Source organism: Aspergillus lucknowensis, assembly GCF_044049455.1.
Source record: "Aspergillus lucknowensis strain CBS 449.75 chromosome Unknown BJX67scaffold_43, whole genome shotgun sequence".
NCBI lineage: Eukaryota > Fungi > Ascomycota > Eurotiomycetes > Eurotiales > Aspergillaceae > Aspergillus > Aspergillus lucknowensis.
Window position 1 is genome coordinate 73392 of NW_027263587.1, and position 21209 is coordinate 94600.

Consider the following 21209-nt stretch of genomic DNA (forward strand, 5'->3'; position numbering starts at 1 on the left):
GCCAAACACAGTGCCGAGGGCCCTCCAAGGAACCTTAATGCCGCCATGAGCATCCAAGGACGTCTGCTGCTCCAAAGAGCCGAGGGAAATCGACCGATATTCCCGTCATGTAGCAAGAAAGCGCCAAAACAAAAGACACCGAGAGACGGCTCGCAATCTGACAACCTAATGTTTGATGTGTCGGATGTATATTTGTATGCCCTGGGTTCCCAATCCCAAGCGGAGAACCCTTTCAACTTGCGACGCGTCCTCCTTTTCGCGTTGATACCGTTTTGCCTTCAATGGTGCTGTAAACGATGGGGCCAACATCAGCGTCAAATCGATATCGATGTCCGCCGCGGCCGCAAGAGTATCGCAACACCAATCCGGAATCCTCTTAAGAGCAGGGTTTCTGGTTCTCCCGCGGCGGCTCGATACGCCAGCTGACCCACTAACTTTGTAAATAAATAGTATCCCCATGCTACCTGGAACGTTGAGCGACAGGGGTTCATTCCAGACGCATTGAGAAAGGACCCTGTTGGGGGACGGAGCTCCCGCCAAATCCTTTCCTTTTGCAAAAGCCACTTCGGAGGGGTAATCAGTCCGCGAAAATGTCGGCGCCGACGCCTTCGCAAATGATGCTTTCCGGTCTTTCCCATCCTACTCTTCGTCAACGTTGCCTTGGGCCTGGGTGGATATCCACTCCTCCATCAAAACTTGACGTTTTGGCACAGATACTACCGGCTTCTCTTTTCCCGTATCTCCTTTTCGTGTGACAAGCAAACACAGCACCCAGCCATGGATGTTGAAGCCTTCGTAATTCGTCCTGAATCGTAGTTTCTTGCCGTTCTGCTCTGTTGCTTCCGGCGACGGTCCGTCCCTCTTTCGCTTTGTGCGCTGGCCATCGGAAATACTATCCTCTCCACCCGCTGGTGGGATAGCATGTATATTCAACTCCGACTCGCTATCGCTCTCAACCAATATTCCGCTCGCGGACTGTTCACCAGCTCCCGATGCTGATTCCGTTCTCACCCGCTTCTTACCAGGCTCATCGAAATCTTTCTGTCGTGTTAGAAGCGAATGGCGGGTGCGCAATTCTCGAAGAAACAATGCGACTTCAAATTCATCTTAGGTGTAGGTTAGCGAGATACTGGCTAGCGCAGAAATGTCGTTGATTTCGACTTGGAGCCGCACCTTCCGCTATTACATCCTTGACAGGCCTTCCCTTCTTCCGAGAAATGAGCCTTTCGTTCTCCTCCCGCAACTTGGGAAGGACTAAGGGCCGAATGGCAGCGAAGATGCGAGGCAGAACAGGGTCGCGGCTCTCAAGGAGCCATCGCGTGTCTGAGGGGTCGTCTAGGTAGATCCTGCATTCGAGCACAGAGTACTTGCTGATTCGTAAGTACCGGCGGATTGGAGCCATCGCCGCGTCTCGACGGGCGGAACGCTCACACCCGTCAGCAACGAGCAGCCGTCAGGGAGACCTGGAAGAGTCCATGACGTACATGAACATTATGTGAGGCAAGCGGAGCAGCTTGGTCACGTGACGGTGCTCCTCCATCAGCCAATCACATGAGGTAGAAAGCAAAGCGGCTTTGTCAGCCCACCATGGCTCCCAAGGTCCTCACAAACTCTTTTGCGGCCCAGAAGCGCTTCGCTTGTCCTCCAAGGTCCTCACTCCCACTGCAACCTTTCTCGCCCTGCTGAAATAATCGAACCCTCATCGCCATGGTTCAGCCATCAGTGCTCTCTCTCTGCCCCGCCATCCCACCAATTCGTGTCCATCCGCCATCTTGTGCTCTTCATCATAGGTCTCCGAGTTAACAGTGCGAGCTGTTCCTTCTCAAGCGATCTGACGCTCCCCTCTCTTTCAACGTAATCTACTGCCATTGTGTTACACAATCTGCATCCCACGGCCGGCCACGAAGGTCCTCACACTAACTCCTGCTGCCAACTTGGTTTGACGCATTCATCGCCTCTGATAGGCCCAATACTCTCCGAAGCAGCTCAAGAGGGGCTCTCTGAAGCGATATCCTCCGCCTGAGACGCTGTGATTGTGCGTGGGGGGCCCATACTATAAAACCCACAAGAAACGTGGGCAAGAAAGACCGAGAAAGACCAACCAAAACCAAGAGCATCAAGCATACGAAGCATATAGACCTTCCCTCACAAGAGACTTGACCCTCGCTTCCACGTGGTTTCGATACCGGCGACATTACTGCCCGACCCTTGGCACCCTCTTCGTCGATTCAACTTGTCCTGGGCAAAGCCAATTAGCTGTGTTTGCGATTGTTTGTCTGCTTGAGTGCTCGGCACCTTGAGGCGGCCAGTGCTCTCACGCTGTGCTACCCCATCACGCTCACTCCGGGTCTAGCATGATGAATCCTATTTATGCTCTTGTTCATCGAGCAGAGGATGGCGCCATACCTGCTTGTGAGGCGGGCAACGAGTATGACGGCCGCATGGGCCTCCGCATATCCTCTATTTTTGTGATTCTCGTTGGCTCTACATTCGGCGCCCTATTCCCCATTTTTGCGCGCAGCTATCAGAATTCAAGAGTTCCTGGCTGGGCCTTCTTCATTGCCAAGTATTTTGGTTCCGGCGTGATCATCGCCACAGCCTTCATTCACTTGTTGGCACCTGCAGAAGAAGCTCTTCGAAATGAATGTCTCAGTGGACCAATCACTGAGTACTCTTGGGCTGAGGGCATCATTCTCATGACGGTCGTGGCTCTATTCTTCGTCGAGTTGATGGTTATGCGGTTTTCTCGTTTCGGCCAGAGCCACGCTCACGACTCGCCGGGGCATAGCCACCATGGTGAAATCGAGAGCAAGGCAGTACTCCCAGCGGATGTCAAGAGTCACATTCCTGGCGAAGACCACCTCGGTCACTCCAGGGAACACCGTGACCTTGAACTAGCCGAGAGAGGCTCGTCCCTTGATGAGTACATGACCCAGCTAACCTCCATCTTCATCCTGGAATTCGGCGTCATCTTCCACTCGGTCTTCATCGGCTTAACCCTCGCCGTGTCGGGAGAGGAATTCACAACCCTCTACATCGTCCTAGTCTTCCACCAAACCTTCGAAGGTCTCGGTCTAGGGTCCCGGCTCGCTACTATCCCCTGGCCCCGCTCAAAACGATGGACACCATACCTACTCGGACTGGGCTACGGAATCTCAACCCCGATCGCAATCGCCATTGGCCTAGGCGTGCGCAAGACATACCCACCCGAGGGCTTCACCACCCTCATCGTCAACGGCGTGTTCGATTCAATCTCCGCCGGAATCCTCATCTACACTGCCCTCGTGGAACTCATGGCCCACGAGTTCATGTTTAGCACGTCGACGCGCAAGGCCCCGATCAAGAATGTGCTCGCGGCGTTTGGTCTTTTGTGTCTGGGTGCCCTGTTGATGGCGCTACTCGGGAAATGGGCTTAACGAAGCTGATAATTTCTTTCTGATAACTGCTTTCTGACATGGGCTTCCATTACTCCCGCCGGCCGGAGTACAGTGCATATATACAGGGTTTTTATCTAGGCCATGGGCGGTATCTGCTTTGAATATTAGTTGATTGCTCTTGGACTGCATATTGTACTTTCTTCTATGGATATAAATCACGAATAATTCAGTTCATGGTCGCGCCATGTCGTGTCATGTAGTTGTGGCCTACGTAGTCACCGGACTCTCCAAATATTCCGTTGTGATTGGCAAATATACAAACAGAGATGCGGTGGGAATCCAGATCGAATGCAAAGTTTCAGAAGTGTCCTACACTTTGCTGAACATTGGGGAAGAAGAGCGAGCGAGGGAAGACAATGTATGCAACAAGGTATATTGCTTCAACTTTCTATGTTGTGTGGGTATCATAGTCTAGGCCTTATCTTTAGCCTTCTAAGAATATCAAGCATGTATAATATCTATCTCTTCTCGTCGCCAACATCCAAAGCAGAAAATCCCTAACGAACATCAAATGCTCCGTCAGTCCATATCATCAAGCTGATTTGCAGAAATGGCTTCGTTCTCCGAAACCAAAACACCCACCAAGCACTCGCCCAAGATCGCATCCCAGTTCACCCACGGGTGGATCTCGAGGAATAACTGCGCCGAATCTTTTCCGGCGCCGCGGAGCAGCTCGCCCTTTCCACCTGGATGGAAGGGGAGGTAGGGTGTGATGTTGTAGACCTTCCCCTGGTACGAGGTCCAGGCGTCCATGCCTTTCCGCCCGTTGTGCGCCTTGAGCATGGAAGGCGTTACTTTGATGAGTGTGGAGGGTAGGTTCTCTCCACGGAGCTTGCTGTTAGGGTTGGAGGTCAGCGCGGCCCAGTCGAGGGGTGAATAGCCTGGTCCGAGGACTGCTCTCTGGGATGCCTTCTTCGTAGGTTTTAGGGTCAGTGCAGTCGGCGATAGGGAGTTGCTTGAAGGGCGGCTGCCTGGGGGGCCGCGCTGGGACGCTGCTGCTGAAGGAGGTGTGCTGACGAGGTTACTGCTGCCTGGACTACCGCCCGGTCGAGGAGGGTAGCGCCCAGCTGGGACAGCCAGTGTATTCCGTGGTTGTGGCTGGGGTTGTCTCTGTGGTTCTGGCGGTCGTGGCCGTGAAAGAGGAGGGGGAGGGGGCATTAAGAATGCGTCATTTGCAGTGGATGGTTGTGATGTTGATCTTGGCTTGAGAGCTGTCATTGTATTCGTGGGTACGAGGGAGGGCGGTTGCGTTTCAAATCTATCTATTATCGGGCGTGTATCTGGGTGCAAATTCTGGCCGGTACCGTCGTCTGGTTTGTGGTCGTCGAGCTGGAATGACGGGACATCCAAGATCGGAGAACGTAACGCTGATGCCTTCGGGGTTGTTTGGGTCTCTTCAGCTGGCTCATCTTCTACCCCTGAGGGACGCGATCCAGTTATAGCACTGGAAGGTGTCTCTTTGTCCTCCGTGGGGCGTGGAGCCGCTTTTTCATCGAGGTTGGACTGGGTGCGGGCTTGATCGGCAGGAGGGGCCTCGGGGAACCAAGAAGCTGGAGGGTGCCGGTAAAGGAGGAAACAGGTCGTCGCCACAACTATGGCGACCCCTACCCAGCCCATGATGGGCAGAATTAGTCCGCAAGAAGTGTCTGCGTCGAAAGGAGGGAGCGCGATGCTGTATCCAAAGGCTGAAAACAAGCGACGGCTTCAATTAGCAGCAGGTGGTCTGTGCATGTGACCTGGAGATCCAGACTTGACCACTTACCAATATGATGTTTCCAACCAGCCCGAGAAGGATCCCCCATGGTCGGATTTGCCGCAGTGGTTGAAGGAAACCATTATTATTTACTGCTTCCTCTCTTCCGCTTCTTTAGTGCTATCGGGCGGCGTGCCAAAGCAGGATTGCCAGGTTGTCTCTTGGTATGTCACGTGACTTCGCGATGAACCGCGTCTCCCTTCCAGCAAAAAGACGGCGACATGGGAGCAACTGTGCACGACACGCGTCCAAAATCCTCTCATGGCTTCCCTTGACTCAATTCTAAACGGCCTCAATACTGCACAGAAAACCGCCGTAACCTCGCCTGCGTCAATCCTCCAAGTTCTTGCTCCTCCTGGCTCTGGAAAGACCAAGACGTTAACTGCGCGTGTCGCGTATCTCCTCTCCCATCATGGTCACCGCCCGCAGGACGTCATCTGCTGCACATTTACAATCAAGGCTAGCCGGGAGATGCGAGAGCGACTAGCTAAACTGATTGGTGATCAAGTGCAGTCGAGACTAATCCTAGGGACGTTTCACTCGATTTGCCGGAGATACTTGGTCGTATATGGGCATTTGATCGGCCTGCGGAAGGGATTCGGGATCGCAGATTCCGGGGATTCTCTGGCAATATTAAGAGTAAGTGACGAAGCCGTACCCTTCATATGAGTGAGTAAGTTTGTATCGCTTCGCTTACAAACCCGTCTGTAGAGGATTGTGAAGCGGTTACACCTTGGAATCCAGCCCAACACGGCGAGATCCCGAATATCTCATCAAAAAGCGCACGGTACCCCGCCGGACGAGGTTTTGGCAAAATATAATAAGGACGGCGAAATTCTTGAGAACCGCGAGTTTGCCACAATATATCGGGAATACGAAAACGAGCTGGCTACGTCTAATCTGCTTGATTACGATGATCTACTGCTGCGGTGTGCGGAGCTGCTCCAAAAACACCCAGAGTGCGTCTCCAATGTGCAAGTAGTTCTGGTCGACGAGTTCCAAGATACGAATCAGATCCAGTATGAGCTGATGAACCTCCTCGCGTCTCGGAACAGGCGGATTACAGTCGTCGGAGACCCAGATCAAAGTATCTACGGTTTCCGTTCTGCGGAAATCAAGAATCTAGTGCGCATGCAGAAACTGTATAGCAATACCGAGATTGTGCTTTTAGAGGATAACTATCGCTCATCGGGTTCTATTCTCCAATCCGCCCAGGACGTCATCGAGCAAGATTCATCCCGGCCAGCAAAGAAACTGCAACCGACACACACTTTTGGCACACTGCCGGTCTTGCGTAAACTGCCGTCGGCCGAAGCCGAAGCTCAATGGATTGTGCTCGAAATCAAGAGATGTATTGGTATGACGGGGAAGTTGTTGAAGTATTCCGATTTTGCCATCTTGCTCAGATCAGCGTCGCTGTCACGACAGATCGAATCAGCGATGGGAAAGCATGGAATTCCTTATCGAATGGTTGGAGGTCGGAGATTCTTCGACCGAGTTGAGATCAAACTGCTCCTCGATTACCTGCGAGTCATTAGCCACCCTGAAAATACCGAGGCACTCCTACGCATCGTCAACGTTCCGTCTAGGAAAATCGGCGAAGAGACAATTCGGTTGCTTTTGAGCGGAACCGAAAAGGCCAACAAACCTTTCTGGAACTACATCAAGGATGTGGCCCAAGGTCGCAGGTCGACAGAGAAAACATTGTCAAAGCCAGCCAGCCAAGGGCTCTGCACTTTGGTTAGTCTAATCGAGACTTCCAGAGAAAAGCTTCGTGAATGTATTGACCGATCCGCGCCTCGAAAACTCCTGGAAATTTTGATAAAGAAGCTCTCTTTCCGAGAATATCTCACAACGACTTACGGGACGAATGATGAGAATAGATGGTCCAATGTGGAGGAACTTCTGAGCCAGGCAGACGATGCAACCACATCAGAGGATGAAAATACGCACGACGAGAGCCTTCCCGAAATCAAAGGGGTTGTTCAGGAGAAAGCTCATCCTGGCGAGGAGGCGCTATCCCAATTCTTAGCGAACGTGGCTCTATCCACAGAAGTTCTTCCACAAGAAGGGAGCGAAGGAGAAGAACAGGCGGAAGAGAAGGTCACTCTTTCGACCATTCATGCAGCAAAGGGCCTGGAGTGGCCTGTTGTGTTTGTTCCAGCTGCATACGAGGGTATTATACCACACTCACGCGCCGAGGATTTAGACGAGGAGCGACGACTGCTTTATGTTGCTATGACCCGAGCTCAGGCCTTATTATACCTGAGCTATCCTCTTCGGCAGGCCCGAAACGGTGAGGAAACCAGTGTCACGTCGTTTCTTCCACAGGATTTGATCGGTGCTCGTCTCCGCACGGTTGGACCAAGATTGCACGAGAACATTGTTTATGCAATTGCAGACATTCTGCGACGAGAACGCCCGTCAGTTGAAGCGATGGTCGAAGGGCAATTCTCTCTTCCTTCCCAATATGACGACCACTGGACTGAGGAAGGACAAGAATTGCCCGATGCGGTCACTCGGTGGGATGGATCTCGGGCACTCGATGGCGAACCCAGCAGCAAACGCCGACGATACGATCATGAGCAGTTCTCAACAGCCACGACCGTCACCAGCATTTCCTCAACATATACCATGAACGGCTCGAGCTTTATGGCGCCGACGACCATGTCGCTTGGGTTCTCAACAGCTCGAGAATACATAGCGACCACGTCCTCAAAAAAGGAACAGGCTCCGGAGTCGGGTCTCGAGAGCAATGGCATTCCCAGCGGCCGTCAGTCCAACGCCGGCCAGAAAAGTATTTCTTCATTCTTCGGTCAGCCTTCGTCTCGGTCTAGTCAGCAGGACAACGAATCACGACCAAATAGTGTTATCCCACAAAATCGGCTACCTACAGCAGCTTATCCCAGCAGTAGCATACCGTCGCCCACTCCACGACCAAAAGAGACGGCCCCCGCGCAGTATATCCGACATCGACCTCCAACACAACACTTCCGTCCTCCCCGGCCAGTTCTCGAGCCCTCTGACCCGAATCGCTACACATGGATGGCTGCTTCCTCTAAACCCGCAGATACACCGGGTGCGCGTAGCAATCAGGGCAGTATCGACGCCCATGGAGACGAGAATCAAGAATGTATCGCGGCCAGCGAGGTTAAGCTTTGCGCAGACACAGTGGGACACATGCGGCCAGCGACCACGTACCATACAACTACCATGTCAATGCTACAGTCAGGAGCGCCAGCAGTGAGAAGAACTCTAGGGATTCGACGCAGTATGAACGGCTGGGAAGAACGAATGAAAAGGGGGAATGATAAGTGAGCTATCTAGCAAGAGGTGGTTACACCTGGTCACTTGGGCGTTTGGGCGGCTTAAGGGCAAAGTCACCTTCCATGTTGCCTCGTCTCGTCGAGTGAGGTCGTAAGGGTTCTAACGCGGCGCACACAGGCTGCGAGGCGGCCCAGCAATATTCTCAATGAATAATGATAGATATACGGGCGAACTCCGATATAGCGCCTCAGTCCTCATACAGAGACAAGTTGGTAAATAATGACTAATCTTCCAAAGCAGACTTGATGTCGCGCCTCACTCAGCATTGCCTCAGCGGTGGGTTCAACACAGCAACTGAGGGAGAGCCTTCTCCCTGACCAGCGGGCTTCGTTTGGAGGACGTGTGGAGAACAAAGATCAAGATTCAATAATGTCACCGGCTAACGTGCATACCCGGCCAGCCACCTCCAGAAGTCTGACTCCACGCAGAAGTCCGTGCATTCCTGGCCAGCCAGATGAAGCGGTGAGAGACCGACGCCTTCTTGCGTCGACCCAGAGGCCTCCCCCTGGCAAAAGCGGCAGAAAGTCGTCGCAGGGGCTGGAGAAGGAGACTACCACAGTATGGAACTCGAGACGGGGAGACACTCTCCGGGGTGGCACAGGGCCTCCATAGCCTTCCTCGTCGGCTCGATGCTGGGGAGAAAGGATGGCGATCGACAAGCCTCAGCATTGGGAAAGGATAGGCGAGCGAGCCACCTGGTTTCGGGGAATTCAAATCAGCAAAGAGAAGAACATCGCGGCTCCTCCAGCCCATCCAGCTTGCAACACGAAGGACCAGAGCAGTTTCCCTCTTCTCAGAGTGGCTGGTGCCGACGTCATGAGATTCCCATCGTCGGAATCAAACCTCAAGAACACAGCGCAGCCTCGCTCCTCCACCAGTCGTCCTGCCTCTGAGTTGTCCTCGCAGCCTCCTCTGTCCACCACCAAGCTCGCTTCCGAACCATTCCGTGGCACAGAGAATATTGCTTTTTCCTGTCTGCCGAATTCGCCCGAAAATACATCTTTCCCTTTCTTAGTCGTCTTCGTAATCAGATAACTTTTTTCTTGATGGCACCACAAAAAGTCTCAGCCATCCAGGCGATTATTGATTTTTTTCCTTAAAAGGTTAGCCTAGGATTTGGATTGCTTATGTCATCAGGGGACGGGAAAGGTGCGCTAGGCTATTCTTGGACTGGGCTTTATAAATGGATCCAGGCTAGCAAGAGTGATCAAGTGACCTCCTTGTAACGGGTTGTTAATTACTCCATTATATGACGGGGTTTGGCCAATTGGTGAGCGATCATCTGGTATTAAGTGGTAAGATACAGGGGGGTGTGCTCTGCCTGTCGCATTTGGCTTCCTCTGGAGTCCCACAGCCTTGATGACATGGAGAGAGACAGACAGAGCAAAAGAAAAAGAGTCCAGCCTCATCTTGTCCCAGCGTTCTTTGTAGCGAAACACGATGACAGGTCGAGGCTTTTGGCCTCAAGAGAGCGTTGGAAGGACCAGACCATCATCGATTCAGACCACCCGAAGAGAGTCACAGACGGCGTATCCGGTTTGTCGCCTCGCCTTTTGTTGTTTCGGCTGGGAAGGCCTCCCTGAATATCTCCCCAAGCCAGAGCGGTGGAGGGCCAGAAGAATGAGCTCGGATGAGATTGGATTGAGTTTTGCGCGTAGAAAGTGAGAGCGCTGACTCCAGTCTGGGGTTCATCCAACCAGCCGGATCTGGTATACTCTGGATGGACTGGAGACGCTGCAGAGAGGAGCGTTGACTGATCTCCTTCCACCAGAGCTGCTGCTGCTAATTTAGTTTGCTGCTCCATTCCCGCATCCGGTTTGAATCCTCATTATTATTGATTCGTCATTCCTCTTTCGCTCAGCTTGACTTGTCCATACTGTTCGCTCTGCCTTCCTTGCTTCGTCGAGAGCATACAAAAAGCCTCGCTCCCATCCTCTTCCTGCCTCGTCCCCAGCTCAGTCTGCCATCATCCACACTTCGACATCCATCCTCTTCTGCCTTCCGAAGAGACAATCTCTGTGAGATTCATCTTCCCTCTTTTCTGCACATTGAGCCTTCCTATCCGCCTCTGCATCAGCTCGACTCTCATCTGTGCCTTGCTCCGCCACGGCCTATCAACCTTCTATATATATATCGAGGACAAAATATACTCTGGGCATCCCATATTCTTCCCCATCGTTCAGTCATCCTCCATCACATTCAACATGCCACACAAGGTCAACGACTCAAATTCCACGCTGTCCAGCAATAGTGGCAGCAGCAGCAGTGGCCAGGTCGTGGTCGTCCCCAATATACGAGGTATGCACGTCCAGATCGAATCGCTGTTGGAATGGTCACTAACAGATGAGCTTCTGTACGATCAGGGTCCAATGCCGGTCCTCGAAAATCACAACCCCCCGTCATCGTCCACAATCACGGTGGTCAAATCTACGACGAAACGAGGCCCTCGGATTGGGACAGACAACGATGGAAGTAGACGGCCTCTGCATCGTCTTTTTCTCTCTGTGTCTGTCTCTCCTCTCTCTCTTTTCCTTGATTTTGTCATCCAAGCGCTGCTGGCAGCTTGAGCTGGATTGCCTTAGCTCCGGGGGCCTCCTGCATTACTCGCCCTATCCGCGCGGCTTCATACAAAAAGTGAGGCGAGGATCGACGGAGGCTAATTGGAGAGTCTGCCTGGGTCTAACCTCAACGTTTCCTTCGCTATCTCGGGTTCTCTTCGGCCAGTGAGCTGCACTTTGTTGTTTCTGGTCTTCCGTGGTCACCGCTTCGAGTCTCTCTTTGCGTCTGTCTTCATTGTCTCACCCCCCGGAGGCATTCTCATTCCCTCGCCCGAGACCCGGCTTCCAGCTCCTCCCACTTCCACCACCATTTCCCCACCTGTGCAAATATTATTCTCACAGGACACATCGCATTGCATTGTACTTTATGAACAGTCGGACTCTCTCTGTCCTTTGCTTCGTCCTTTCTCACTTTCCGCACAGCACACGTGTTCCCTCACATTCCTTCCCTCGCGTGTCTCGACTCTTGACTGCTGTTCTCAGGGATAGTGCGAGCCACAACAAGTCGACGACGCCCTTGCTTTGCTTACCTTTCCACCCCAGGTTAGCGAGCGACCTTCCCGAACTCTTTCCCCAACCTTGTATATTATACTTTTGCGTTGCTTTTTTCTGCCCCTTCTCGCTTTCCTTGTTCCGCATAGCGTGGGTGGTTATCTCATTTTTCTGGCACCGCTGGCTCGCCATCGTTTCTCATGTCATGTCATTCCTTCATTCGCTGACTTGATCACCTCATTCTCGGGAGAGCCGAGCCGACCAAGAGGGAGGGTGCCATCCGTGCTTTCCTCCCCTCCGCATGTTTCGGTGATCAAGCCAACACCAGGTGTCCTCTCTCCCTGCCTTCCCCTCTTATCTCCGTCTCGCTCTCCCCAGCCCTCCAATGGCCCTCACTTATCACCACTTCCATTCCCTCGTCCCTGCAAATGCGTGCATACCTGACATTCTCGTTCTCGCACCAGATGACCAACATACCACAGCACGGGAAGGAATGGAAACTGAGACCCATCACATCACACCACATCGTATCAGATCAGTTCTTCGCGATGCGTTGATTTTACCATCTGTGTACCATACCCCAACAGACTTCCGAGTATTTCAAGACTAGGTAGAATTTCGGATTACCAAATTAAGTTATCCTCATTACAAGATTTCGTGTACCCTCCACGATCAATATTCTCTCACTTCATGTCTGGAAATGCCTTAATCTCCTCGTCAAATATTGCACAAGAGTCGAGTGGAAGAGTGGTTCCGTCCGAGAAACAATTCCCGGCAGCTCGAAAGACGGTGAGAGATGCGCGATGGCGAACCCCGGCCCCGATGCTCCAGCTCCGCCTCTTTCGTCCACACCCCTTTTTTTGAGCGAGCACCCCATACCCCAAGACCTCCTTAATATCGATCTTATTGCCAAGGTCCATATCCCTGCAAAGTAAAGGCTCGACGACAAGAGACAGATGGGGAGAGATATTCCCCGGAACGCATCCCCCTTGGGTATCTCTCTCTCTCTCTCTCTCTCTCTGTATGTATTATATAGTTCTCCTTGTAGTATCCGTACTTGGGACAGAGCAGGACAAATATAACTTAATCTCACACTACTCGAAACCATTACGTGGGGCGAGTTCGAGTTCATTTCGGCTTGTCTGCTGTCGTCAGGTTGTTGTGAGGGGTCTTGTACCTCTTCATATTGCGATAATATGGCACCAGCTATATTCAATGCTCTAGATATCGTGAATCCCACGGCTGTGGGTTTGTCTTCGATGTCGGTATTCACCGCAAAGTATTATAAGCTCGGGTGGTGGTTTGCTTCGGATGGGTCGGGAGGTTGAGAGGGTGCGAAGGGACAAGTGACGGGAGTTGTCACTGGTGGAAGGCACCATCCGCACAGACAGGACGACTGGGTGAGTTGGCAAAAATGTATGTACTCTGTACGCAGGCCACTCTGCACATATGTCGAGTCAAGCTACCGACTTCTCCGACTTCTTTGGAGCTTGGAGCGAGCCAACACGTGCATGCCAGTGTCGAACACTTCACTCTGAGCTTCGTCCTTCAGGAGCCATCAAGTCACTTAAAAAATCTACAAGTTCTACTGAGAAAAATGTCAAAAGGAGAAATTGATTCGTCTTTTCAATGGATCGGTATACTGCCGTCCACCGGGTTCAACTATCGTCTGGACTCTCCAGGTCCCAGGGTTCGCACTCCTTTTCCTGCTTTTGATTCATCCTCCATCCTTCCGCGAGTATCCATGTGCTGGGGGGTTAAATGATTATTTTTTTTGCTCGTTTTGTGGAATTGTTGTTTTGCTGCTTTTTTTTGACGGTACCTCCTTCCACCACAAGAAGAATGCTCATGCGAGACAAGCACATGCAGGCACAAGGGTGGTGAAGCCACATTATGATCTTTATATGAGGTGTGGATTGGGATAAAAGTGGCGGAGAAAAGTGAAATCAGAGTCAGGGCCACGGCTTCCCCTGCACACATTTTGTCGGTGCCAGGGCAAACCACCCCTACCGACTCCGAATGCCTTCGAAAGAGAATAATGGATAAACTTCAGGCAGTTAGATGCAGTTTGAACTCGATATGCTCGCGCTTGCAATGCTAGATGTCAAGAATCAAATGGCAGATAGATGCAACTTGGTACACCCAAGGTATGGTATGATACGTCAGAACACAAGGAGAGGGTATGCAATTTATTTGCAAATGACAAAAAAAAAGGTGAAATAAAAATAAAGTGAAAATGCCCAGGTTGTCCGGGGGGGGGGACAGCTAGAGAACCACTCCAAGGGGTTCGATGATAAGAGCAAACCAGATCAGATAGATATGGCACAACGGTGTATAAGGTAACGAAGCGTCGTATCGTGACATCGATAAATATGTCAAAATATGGATGACAACTGATACGCTTCGATTAATTGAGCCTAATATCCAGTCGTGAAGCTCATCTGAGGCTGAAGGTACTGTTGTTGGGCGACATAGGCGGGCTCTTGTTGGAAGGGATTTGGAGCCATATATTGCACACTTGGCGAAGGTGTTGGCGATGGGGAGCAGGCGTTGGACATCTGTACCGTCTTCACAAAGCCTGCATTATTACCATTGGTGAAGCCTTCGTTCTCGGGAGTAATTGGCGGTGTGATATACCCGTGCGGCAGGTTCGACGGATGTGGGGCCTTCTGAGGAGTAGCAAGCCCGATTTCTCCCTCGTATGGCTTGGATTCGGCACTGGCAACATTGGAAGGTGGACTCGGTGGTGTATAGCTGGCGATCGAAGCTTGACGTGCGAGGAACTGCTCGAGGATCTTGGAGACCCGGGAATAGTGAGATGATGAATACTTTCTAGACAGCACCTGGGATGGCTGGTGAAGCTGCTGTGACAAGCTCACTAGCGTCATGGAGTCGTACTGCGAGGCCCATTCCGTGTGGCGAGGTTGGGGTCGGTTCAAGATGCACCGAGCCAGAGCCAGAGAGGCCCTTGCGAGATCGGACGAAGGCCGGGACACGAATTCACGGTGGAAAAGAGAAATCTCGGCGATGTATAGCGCAAGATGTTCCACCTCAGGATCATATGGAGTGTCTAAAACCGCCATTTGAAGGAAACTGTCAACGGTGGGGTGTCCGATGGTCCATCCAAGAGTCTGCAAAACGTGCCACTCCATTTGTATGAACATATCGTCATCATAAAGGGAGCAACACATCGACTTGAGTTCTCGGATGGTTGGTACGCGGTCCTTCTTGTCACCATACTTGGCCGCAATCAGCAGAGCTGCACAGCCGACCAGTTGATAGTGTCTCTTGTAAACCACACGCTTGGAGCAGTATCTATCAAGGAGGTTGGCGGTTAGAAACAGAGTTGACGGTAGCAACTGGAAGGCAGTGTGGGCTTCGATGAGGAAATCGAGTAGGTAAGGACGCATGAACCATTGGATCTCTGTTTGGATGTCAATCGATTCGACGTCAGGGAGGGTAGAAGCCTGAGTCACGCCACGATTAGCCACGACCTTGAACTAGGAGCAAGAAATGCATGGGTTACAAACATCCATGTCCAGCATGTGAGACAGAACGTCCTCACGGTATTCCTCACTAGCAATCCTTGATAGCTGATCCGCAATGGCATATTGGCGCTCGCGGGCAATCAATTTGGCATGTTCCTTGGGATCCATCCGCGGAACAGGGAAGTCATCATATGGCTCCACGAAGAACGTGTCGCAGGGCTGGTAGCTCGAGGTAGGGCGTTTGTTGTAGGCCATGATGTCGAACTGGTTGGGGGCTCGGACCGAAGATTAAAAAGGAGTGGACCTGAAAGATCACCGTGCCTATCAGGAAACGACGGAATTAAGAGAGCGACAGTCGTCAAATTAGGTACAATATTAGGGAGTGTAATTAGTTGGGAAGTATTAAGGAAGGGCCAGAAGGGAGACAATAATCTCTGAATGCTGGAGGACGGCGAGACAACGGGTCGGAGCCTTTTAGTGGCCAAAGCTAAAAGAGAGACGGGGGTTAGCGAACGAACGGAGAAAAAAATTAATAAATGCAAATATTGTAGAAGACCGACAAGTAGAAGTCAGAGAGTTGAGAGGCTGGAGAAGATGATGGCAGTATATATGGGGAACTCCTTGAGATTAAAGGGTACTAACCCAGGAAAAAGGCCTTCGGGCAGAGGGCACAATGCAACCCTTACCGTGACGGCGTGTCTGGCATCTAGGCTGGGGCAAGACGCAGGAATGATCCGTCGAGCTTGAGTCTGGAGGAGACTAGTTCGGAAGGCAAAGGACGACTGAACGTCTTCACCCTAGGAACCGGTATATGAAAAAGCGAGCCTTTCGTGAACCCCGGAATGTGGATCAGGAGTACAGGCACGAAACCCTATGAAGGGGGAGGGATCTTGTCAGGGGGAGATCAGAATGTAGTAATGTCCACAACGTACAGTTTACGGCCCGGAGTCTGGCTGAAACGTCCTGGTACAAGACGAGAGCGGTTTGTAGGATAGAAAGCTGCGGTGTATCGAAATCCACATCAAACGGATCCGGGAACGGCGAGTCCAAGAAATGGGAATTCGAATGAAAACTGTTCCTAGACGGCGGTACGATGGTTAGCAACCCATTTTCAATTTGTTCGCGAGGTGGTTCCGTGTCAATCATTCGAGACGAGCCGGGAGGAGAAAGATTGCTGGTTGCTCTTGGTATGTGATTTCCTGGATCGTCCATTTTCAGGTATGCACCTGGAGTACATTCTCGTGAACCCAACCCCTTAATCAAACGCCAGCGTGAATATGGGCTTCAGGTCCCTTAATTAACGGTGGGTTGTCCACGCATGAAGTTTGCACGGGGAGAATTCAAATGGAATCCTCATGGATTCGCATATGACCTCTCTTCCGTTCCAAACGCCATTGTGCCTCACCCCTAATGTTGGTGCCACCTTTTCCTCTTGAACCGGGTATTATCGCCGAAACAGTGCGTCATAGCGTCTTATAAGCGGTCCAAGGCAAAATACTCTTCAGGTTCCGTCTTGCAACGCTCGGAGTGTGTCGATACATACGAATGTTGAATCCGTTTGCTCGCAACCCCCTAGGAACATTGTGACCCCTGAGGTCGCTGGCTTGTTCCCATGTCGATCCAGCCAGGATAGCTTGGAGGGCAATATCACGGGTCGGTGTTGTTGTGCTCCAATTGACATCCATACGGAATGGGGTGAAAAATGAAAAAAAAGGTAGCGGCTCACCTCCCAGCAAATCACAACCGCAATATAATCATGTACACGAAAAAAAACGTTGTCCACAGGGAGCAAATGAAAAATAGAATCAAGAAGACCCTTCTCGTTGCTCTTCTAACCGGCAGAAGCTGGATCAGGGGAATCTGACCGACGATGCCACAGATCGGACCTCGACTGGGAGATAGGGGAAAGGTTCGCCGTTTGAGTTAACAAACGTCGAGGGGGGTGGAACGTCGGAGACGGACACGGCTCGACTGGAGAGCTGGTGCAACGGCTACAAGATGGGGTCGACTGACAGGACGCCGTCGACTGTATCTCTAGCTGGAGACCGAGTCTCAGTATCTCTCTCCGCAGGAATTGACGAGAAAGGGGGAGGAGAGATAGGAGGAGAGGAAGGGAAGGGGGATGAAGATAGAAGAAGGAGAAGGAGGAGAGAAGAATGAGGAGGAGTTGCTTCTCTCTCCAGGCGGGTGTAGGGGAGGAAAAGAGAAAAGAAGAAGAGAAGCAAGAAGGGACGAGAGCCAGAGATACAGGTCAAGAGAGGGTCGGCTGAAGGTTGTATGGTAAAGCGTGACGGCCGTCTCCTGTATTGGGTGGAGTGCGAAAAGCAAGTAAGGCGGGTTCGGGTACGGTATCGTGTATCAGGGCCGGGCCAATCTGTATGGTTCCCATCAAAAGAAGCTGTTTCAGCTCGTCTCAGCGACAAATCCACGATCGTGATCGTTGAAGAGTTGCCAGTCGCTTGCTCAGAGCCCCTCGGATGGCGTTTCGCAGTTGAAACAGATCAGTGTACTTGTATCTGCGATTAATCCTTCAGATCCATGTGGACGATGCTAACTACTGGTTTTTGAAGAAGCTCGAAGATGGGGCATGAAGAAAGGCCAGACACTGACCAGGACGGCTGGGTCCGACAGAAAGTTTAGGATTGACCAGCTTGGGAATCAAAATTCCTCCCCGCGCTCCTCCCTTTTCCAGAACCTCGCATGGAGCTCGTAAAAATGAGCCAAACTGCTCGACGCGGCCTGAGCCCAGACAAGACTCCCCTTACTGGAAGCGCGAAAGTTTATAACAACACCTCATAAGGAGCGAAGGATGGACTGCTAGTTGTTCAGTAATTTGAAGTACGGAGTTGGCTTCCAACGAGGGATGGAGCACCCATTTGGCCCTCCGCTCGGTGTGCTTTCGTGGGATCTGAACCCAGGCTCTTTAGATGTATGAGGGGTTCAGTGTCGTCAATCCCAGCCCTCTCGCCTTGCTCTTGGAAATAATAATGCCTTTCAATTCAAGATAACCTTTCTGACGTTGCAGACCCCCCTCTCCAGTGCGGCAAAATGACTGGTCTTCGTTTGTCCTTCGAAGCCACGCCAGCTGCCAGTGTGCAGCACCCGCGTTCTGGTGGTGGGCGCTTGAGTGGGGAGATCTCCGGCCTCTCCAGCGAGTCGTTCCTCGCCATTCTCGGACCTGGCCCCAGCCAGGAACACCTCGGCTCCTTGGCGCATGGATTTTTATTTCCCTCCCTCTCGTATTTTTGACCTCGTCCTTTGGTAAATTCTCAATCTTGGTAGAGTACTAGTGTCAGCCGCCTTTCACTCGGGAGGTCAGCACTGGAGTCTTGGAGCTGTCACTGAAATTCGGACTCCGCGTAATTTTAGGCAACACTGTGTCGGTGCCTGCGAAGGACTGAGGCGACGCTTCAGAGGAGAGAAGATGAAAACGAAATCAGAGGGCTTCTCTGTCTTTTCTTTTTCTTTTTTTCCCTCAACCTTTGAAGTTTTTCATCTCTGAGTCGACATGTTTCCAGATGTTCGTCCCCCAAGGTTGGCATACTCGCAGATTGTCATGACGAAATTCTATTCGATGACGATTCGCAATCGATTTCTTTTCAGCTGCGGATGACTGGTTGGGAAGACCAGCCCGCATTTGGCTCGCGAATCGCGACCTGACCTCTTTCTGGACGGAATGTCTGGACGAACGACACGCAGTCCGTTTGGAGCATGATGGCAAGAAGATACTCATAAATCAATTGGTGTCGCGCTGTGTTTGTTTGTTGAACGGAGTTCTCCGCAATCATGCTGCCTCTCAAATCCAAACCTCTTTACTCCTCCCCAGAGGACGTGCCTCCGAAGGGCACCCTTCTCATTGCACTGTCTTGAAACTGACTGGAGCCATTGCATATCCTGAAGAGAGCAATATCCGCAAACTATTGATGCTCAACCAATCGATTGATGATCGAGACGTTGGGCCAGAGCATAAGGTCTTGGATCCTGAAAACGGCGGATATGCCTTGCTTCAAGTTTGGCGGAGGTTGACATTCACTGTGACAAGAATCTGAGCCTTTTCGTTGTCTTGCGCTGGTCGTGATACTGCCGGACCCCCAGCAAGCACCTGGCAAGCACGCGACACGTCCATGGCCCACGATCAAGGGTTAGAAGCTTGTTTGACATGAAGGTGACACGATCTTGAAGTCGCCAACGGCCTCCCCCCTTGGCCAGGACAAGAATTCAAGGCTCCTATCTCACTTTGATATTCGCCCTTGATTCCTTGAATCTCCATATCCCAGAAATCGGGAAGAGGCTGAAGTGGCTGGCAGCGTTCTTGTCACTTCCCCACCCACATCCTGACCTTGAGGGAACCATCAACCTCAATGGAACCACCACCAGCGCCGTGGTTTGCAAAAGGTCGTATTCGGCCGCAGGTTCGGGTGGCTGCCTTGCTTGAAAGTTTGGGGGTGATCTTTCGCTATGAGAACCAATTTTCTTCGTTCCTCCAGTGCTGGAACTACTAGTCGTTGGACCAAAGCAAATAGCAATGAAGCTGTCTCTTCTCCAAGCCATCCAGGCAACTTCCCGATCATAGTGATGGGTTCTTCCACTCACCATCTTCGCTTTGGTGGCTCAAACTCGCCGATGGTTGTCATAGCAAGTTGAAGGGGGTTTACGTGGCTGACTCATCACTTCGCCGATGTTGTGTCCAGAAATGAAAGGGGGCAAGGGGTAAACAACCGAACACGGCGAGTTGACTATCTCATCAGGAGATGAACAAGGGCCAGAATGCGCAAATCCTCCATCTGCTCCAAAAATGGCGAGTTGGCGGCTCATATTACTCGCAGGCCGCAGAGCTGAAGCAGAGTCTGAGGCTGGCTCGCCATTTCGAAAACCCGTCGATTCCAGATACAACACCAGTCAGTAATTGCATGATCGCAAGCCTCATACTGCAGGGGCCGCCTATATTATCTGAATTGAGAAGAAGATCTCCTTGCGACGTTCCTGCAGTGCCATCACTCCAGCCACCGATAATTAGAAGCCGCAGTTGCCCTTACGCTGTGCTTGTGTACAACTCTGTCCTGTATGTGTACCTCCATGCGTCGTTTCATTACTTTCAGGGATATTGTACCAGGAGACAATAAATGCATAGTATCTGTATTTGGCCGACGAGAGACAAGGCCTGTGTCACTTGTCTATTACCACGACAGAGACCGAAATACCTCCAAGGACACTGCGCTTTTTGTGAATCGTTATTTCCTCGAAATTTGCTGGAGATGGTGCCACGGCGTGGTAATCGAATTGTCCCTCAGTAATTCGTATTCCCCAGTTTCAAGTTCTTACCACACTGTTTCTCCGCTGGTGTCTCATTCACGCGACCCGTGGACTGCTCCCGTTTCGTCCTCCTCCGGGACACATTGGGTCCGAAATTATCACAGACGAATAGCCCGGCACAACCCACTGCGGATCCTCTGGAAACTGTTCGGCGAACTTCCTTGACTCTCTCGACAGCTTTCTTGACTTCGCAGGAAGATTGATGAGCTCATATGCTCGGGGAGCTCGAAGAAAAGCAATTTTCATGAATCTAAGCCTGCCATCCCGGCAAAGATCGCTTTCGCCTGTACCTCGCCTCCCATGACTTCGAGTATGCCTGTAACCTACTCGTCCTTCTGCATGAGAGAAGTCGGGTGGCCGGGAAAGAACATCATGGTGCTGCTAATATTTTACGTATTTCCCATCAAGCTGGACTTCGTTGGTTGGCGAAGGGGTGAAAAAAGCTGTCGAGTGGACCAAAAGTGGAAACAACCTTGGAAGAGGAAAAGAAAGGCTGGAAAAGGAAGTTTTCTGGAAGGTCCCGTGTATGGAGCCATTGGCGGTTACCAGAATTCTGTCCATGTTGAAAAAGGCGCCTCTTCGGTCCAGTTTTGATATGTCGATTCACCCCCTTGATAACATCACATCTTCGTCGAAAAAAGAGGAAGAGAGTTGTTGCCTCCCTCGATACCACCGTGGCCCTGGCCGTGGGAAAGAGAAACTGATCCATCTCAGTGTGATAGATTTTGCATCGGTGCAACTACGACATGAAGCCGCTCGTTGTCGGTTTGCGCTTTGGACTTTACCCACCCAGAGTACGAAGCGTATTTGTTTCAACTACCCAAGACACCTCATACCAAGG

General features: G+C 51.6%; 5 protein-coding genes across 5 annotated transcripts; 2 read left to right on the forward strand and 3 right to left on the reverse strand.

Moving 5' to 3' along the window:
- Positions 1-532: 532 nt before the first annotated feature.
- On the reverse strand, positions 533-1609 carry BJX67DRAFT_226152 (uncharacterized protein). Its single transcript, XM_071025836.1, has 2 exons — positions 1174-1609; positions 533-1106 (listed from the first exon to the last, which is right to left on the reverse strand). The coding sequence occupies exons 1-2, from the start codon at positions 1400-1402 to the stop codon at positions 640-642; spliced, it is 696 nt and encodes a 231-aa protein (XP_070883141.1). The 5' UTR covers positions 1403-1609; the 3' UTR covers positions 533-639.
- A 1-nt stretch (position 1610) lies between these two features.
- On the forward strand, positions 1611-3686 carry zrfB (low-affinity Zn(2+) transporter ZRT2). The gene has a single exon (XM_071025835.1). The coding sequence runs from the start codon at positions 2355-2357 to the stop codon at positions 3414-3416; it is 1062 nt and encodes a 353-aa protein (XP_070883142.1). The 5' UTR covers positions 1611-2354; the 3' UTR covers positions 3417-3686.
- On the reverse strand, positions 3687-5308 carry BJX67DRAFT_226150 (uncharacterized protein). The gene has a single exon (XM_071025834.1). It carries the CDS (start codon positions 5052-5054, stop codon positions 3957-3959), a length of 1098 nt encoding a protein of 365 aa, XP_070883143.1. The 5' UTR covers positions 5055-5308; the 3' UTR covers positions 3687-3956.
- A 5413-nt stretch (positions 5309-10721) lies between these two features.
- BJX67DRAFT_384004 (uncharacterized protein) lies at positions 10722-10993 on the forward strand (the record flags this gene model as incomplete). Its single annotated transcript, XM_071033579.1, has 2 exons — positions 10722-10815; positions 10881-10993. 2 exons carry the CDS (start codon positions 10722-10724, stop codon positions 10991-10993), a joined length of 207 nt encoding a protein of 68 aa, XP_070883144.1.
- Positions 10994-13658: 2665 nt separating this feature from the next.
- On the reverse strand, positions 13659-15928 carry BJX67DRAFT_226141 (G1/S-specific cyclin). The gene is made up of 3 exons (XM_071025833.1): positions 15698-15928; positions 15098-15542; positions 13659-15034 (listed from the first exon to the last, which is right to left on the reverse strand). Exons 2-3 carry the CDS (start codon positions 15308-15310, stop codon positions 13985-13987), a joined length of 1263 nt encoding a protein of 420 aa, XP_070883145.1. The 5' UTR covers positions 15311-15542; positions 15698-15928; the 3' UTR covers positions 13659-13984.
- Between the last annotated feature and the right edge of the window lie 5281 nt (positions 15929-21209).

Coding starts and splice junctions, on each gene's coding strand:
- BJX67DRAFT_226152 (XM_071025836.1), bottom strand. CDS start 1,402: ATGGCTCCAATCCGCCGGTACTTACGAATCAGCAAGTACTCTGTGCTC. Junction 1,107..1,173: donor CAAGGATGTAATAGCGGAAG/GTGCGGCTCCAA, acceptor CCTACACCTAAG/ATGAATTTGAAGTCGCATTG.
- zrfB (XM_071025835.1), top strand. CDS start 2,355: ATGATGAATCCTATTTATGCTCTTGTTCATCGAGCAGAGGATGGCGCC.
- BJX67DRAFT_226150 (XM_071025834.1), bottom strand. CDS start 5,054: ATGGGCTGGGTAGGGGTCGCCATAGTTGTGGCGACGACCTGTTTCCTC.
- BJX67DRAFT_226141 (XM_071025833.1), bottom strand. CDS start 15,310: ATGGCCTACAACAAACGCCCTACCTCGAGCTACCAGCCCTGCGACACG. Junction 15,035..15,097: donor CTCACATGCTGGACATGGAT/GTTTGTAACCCA, acceptor GGCGTGACTCAG/GCTTCTACCCTCCCTGACGT.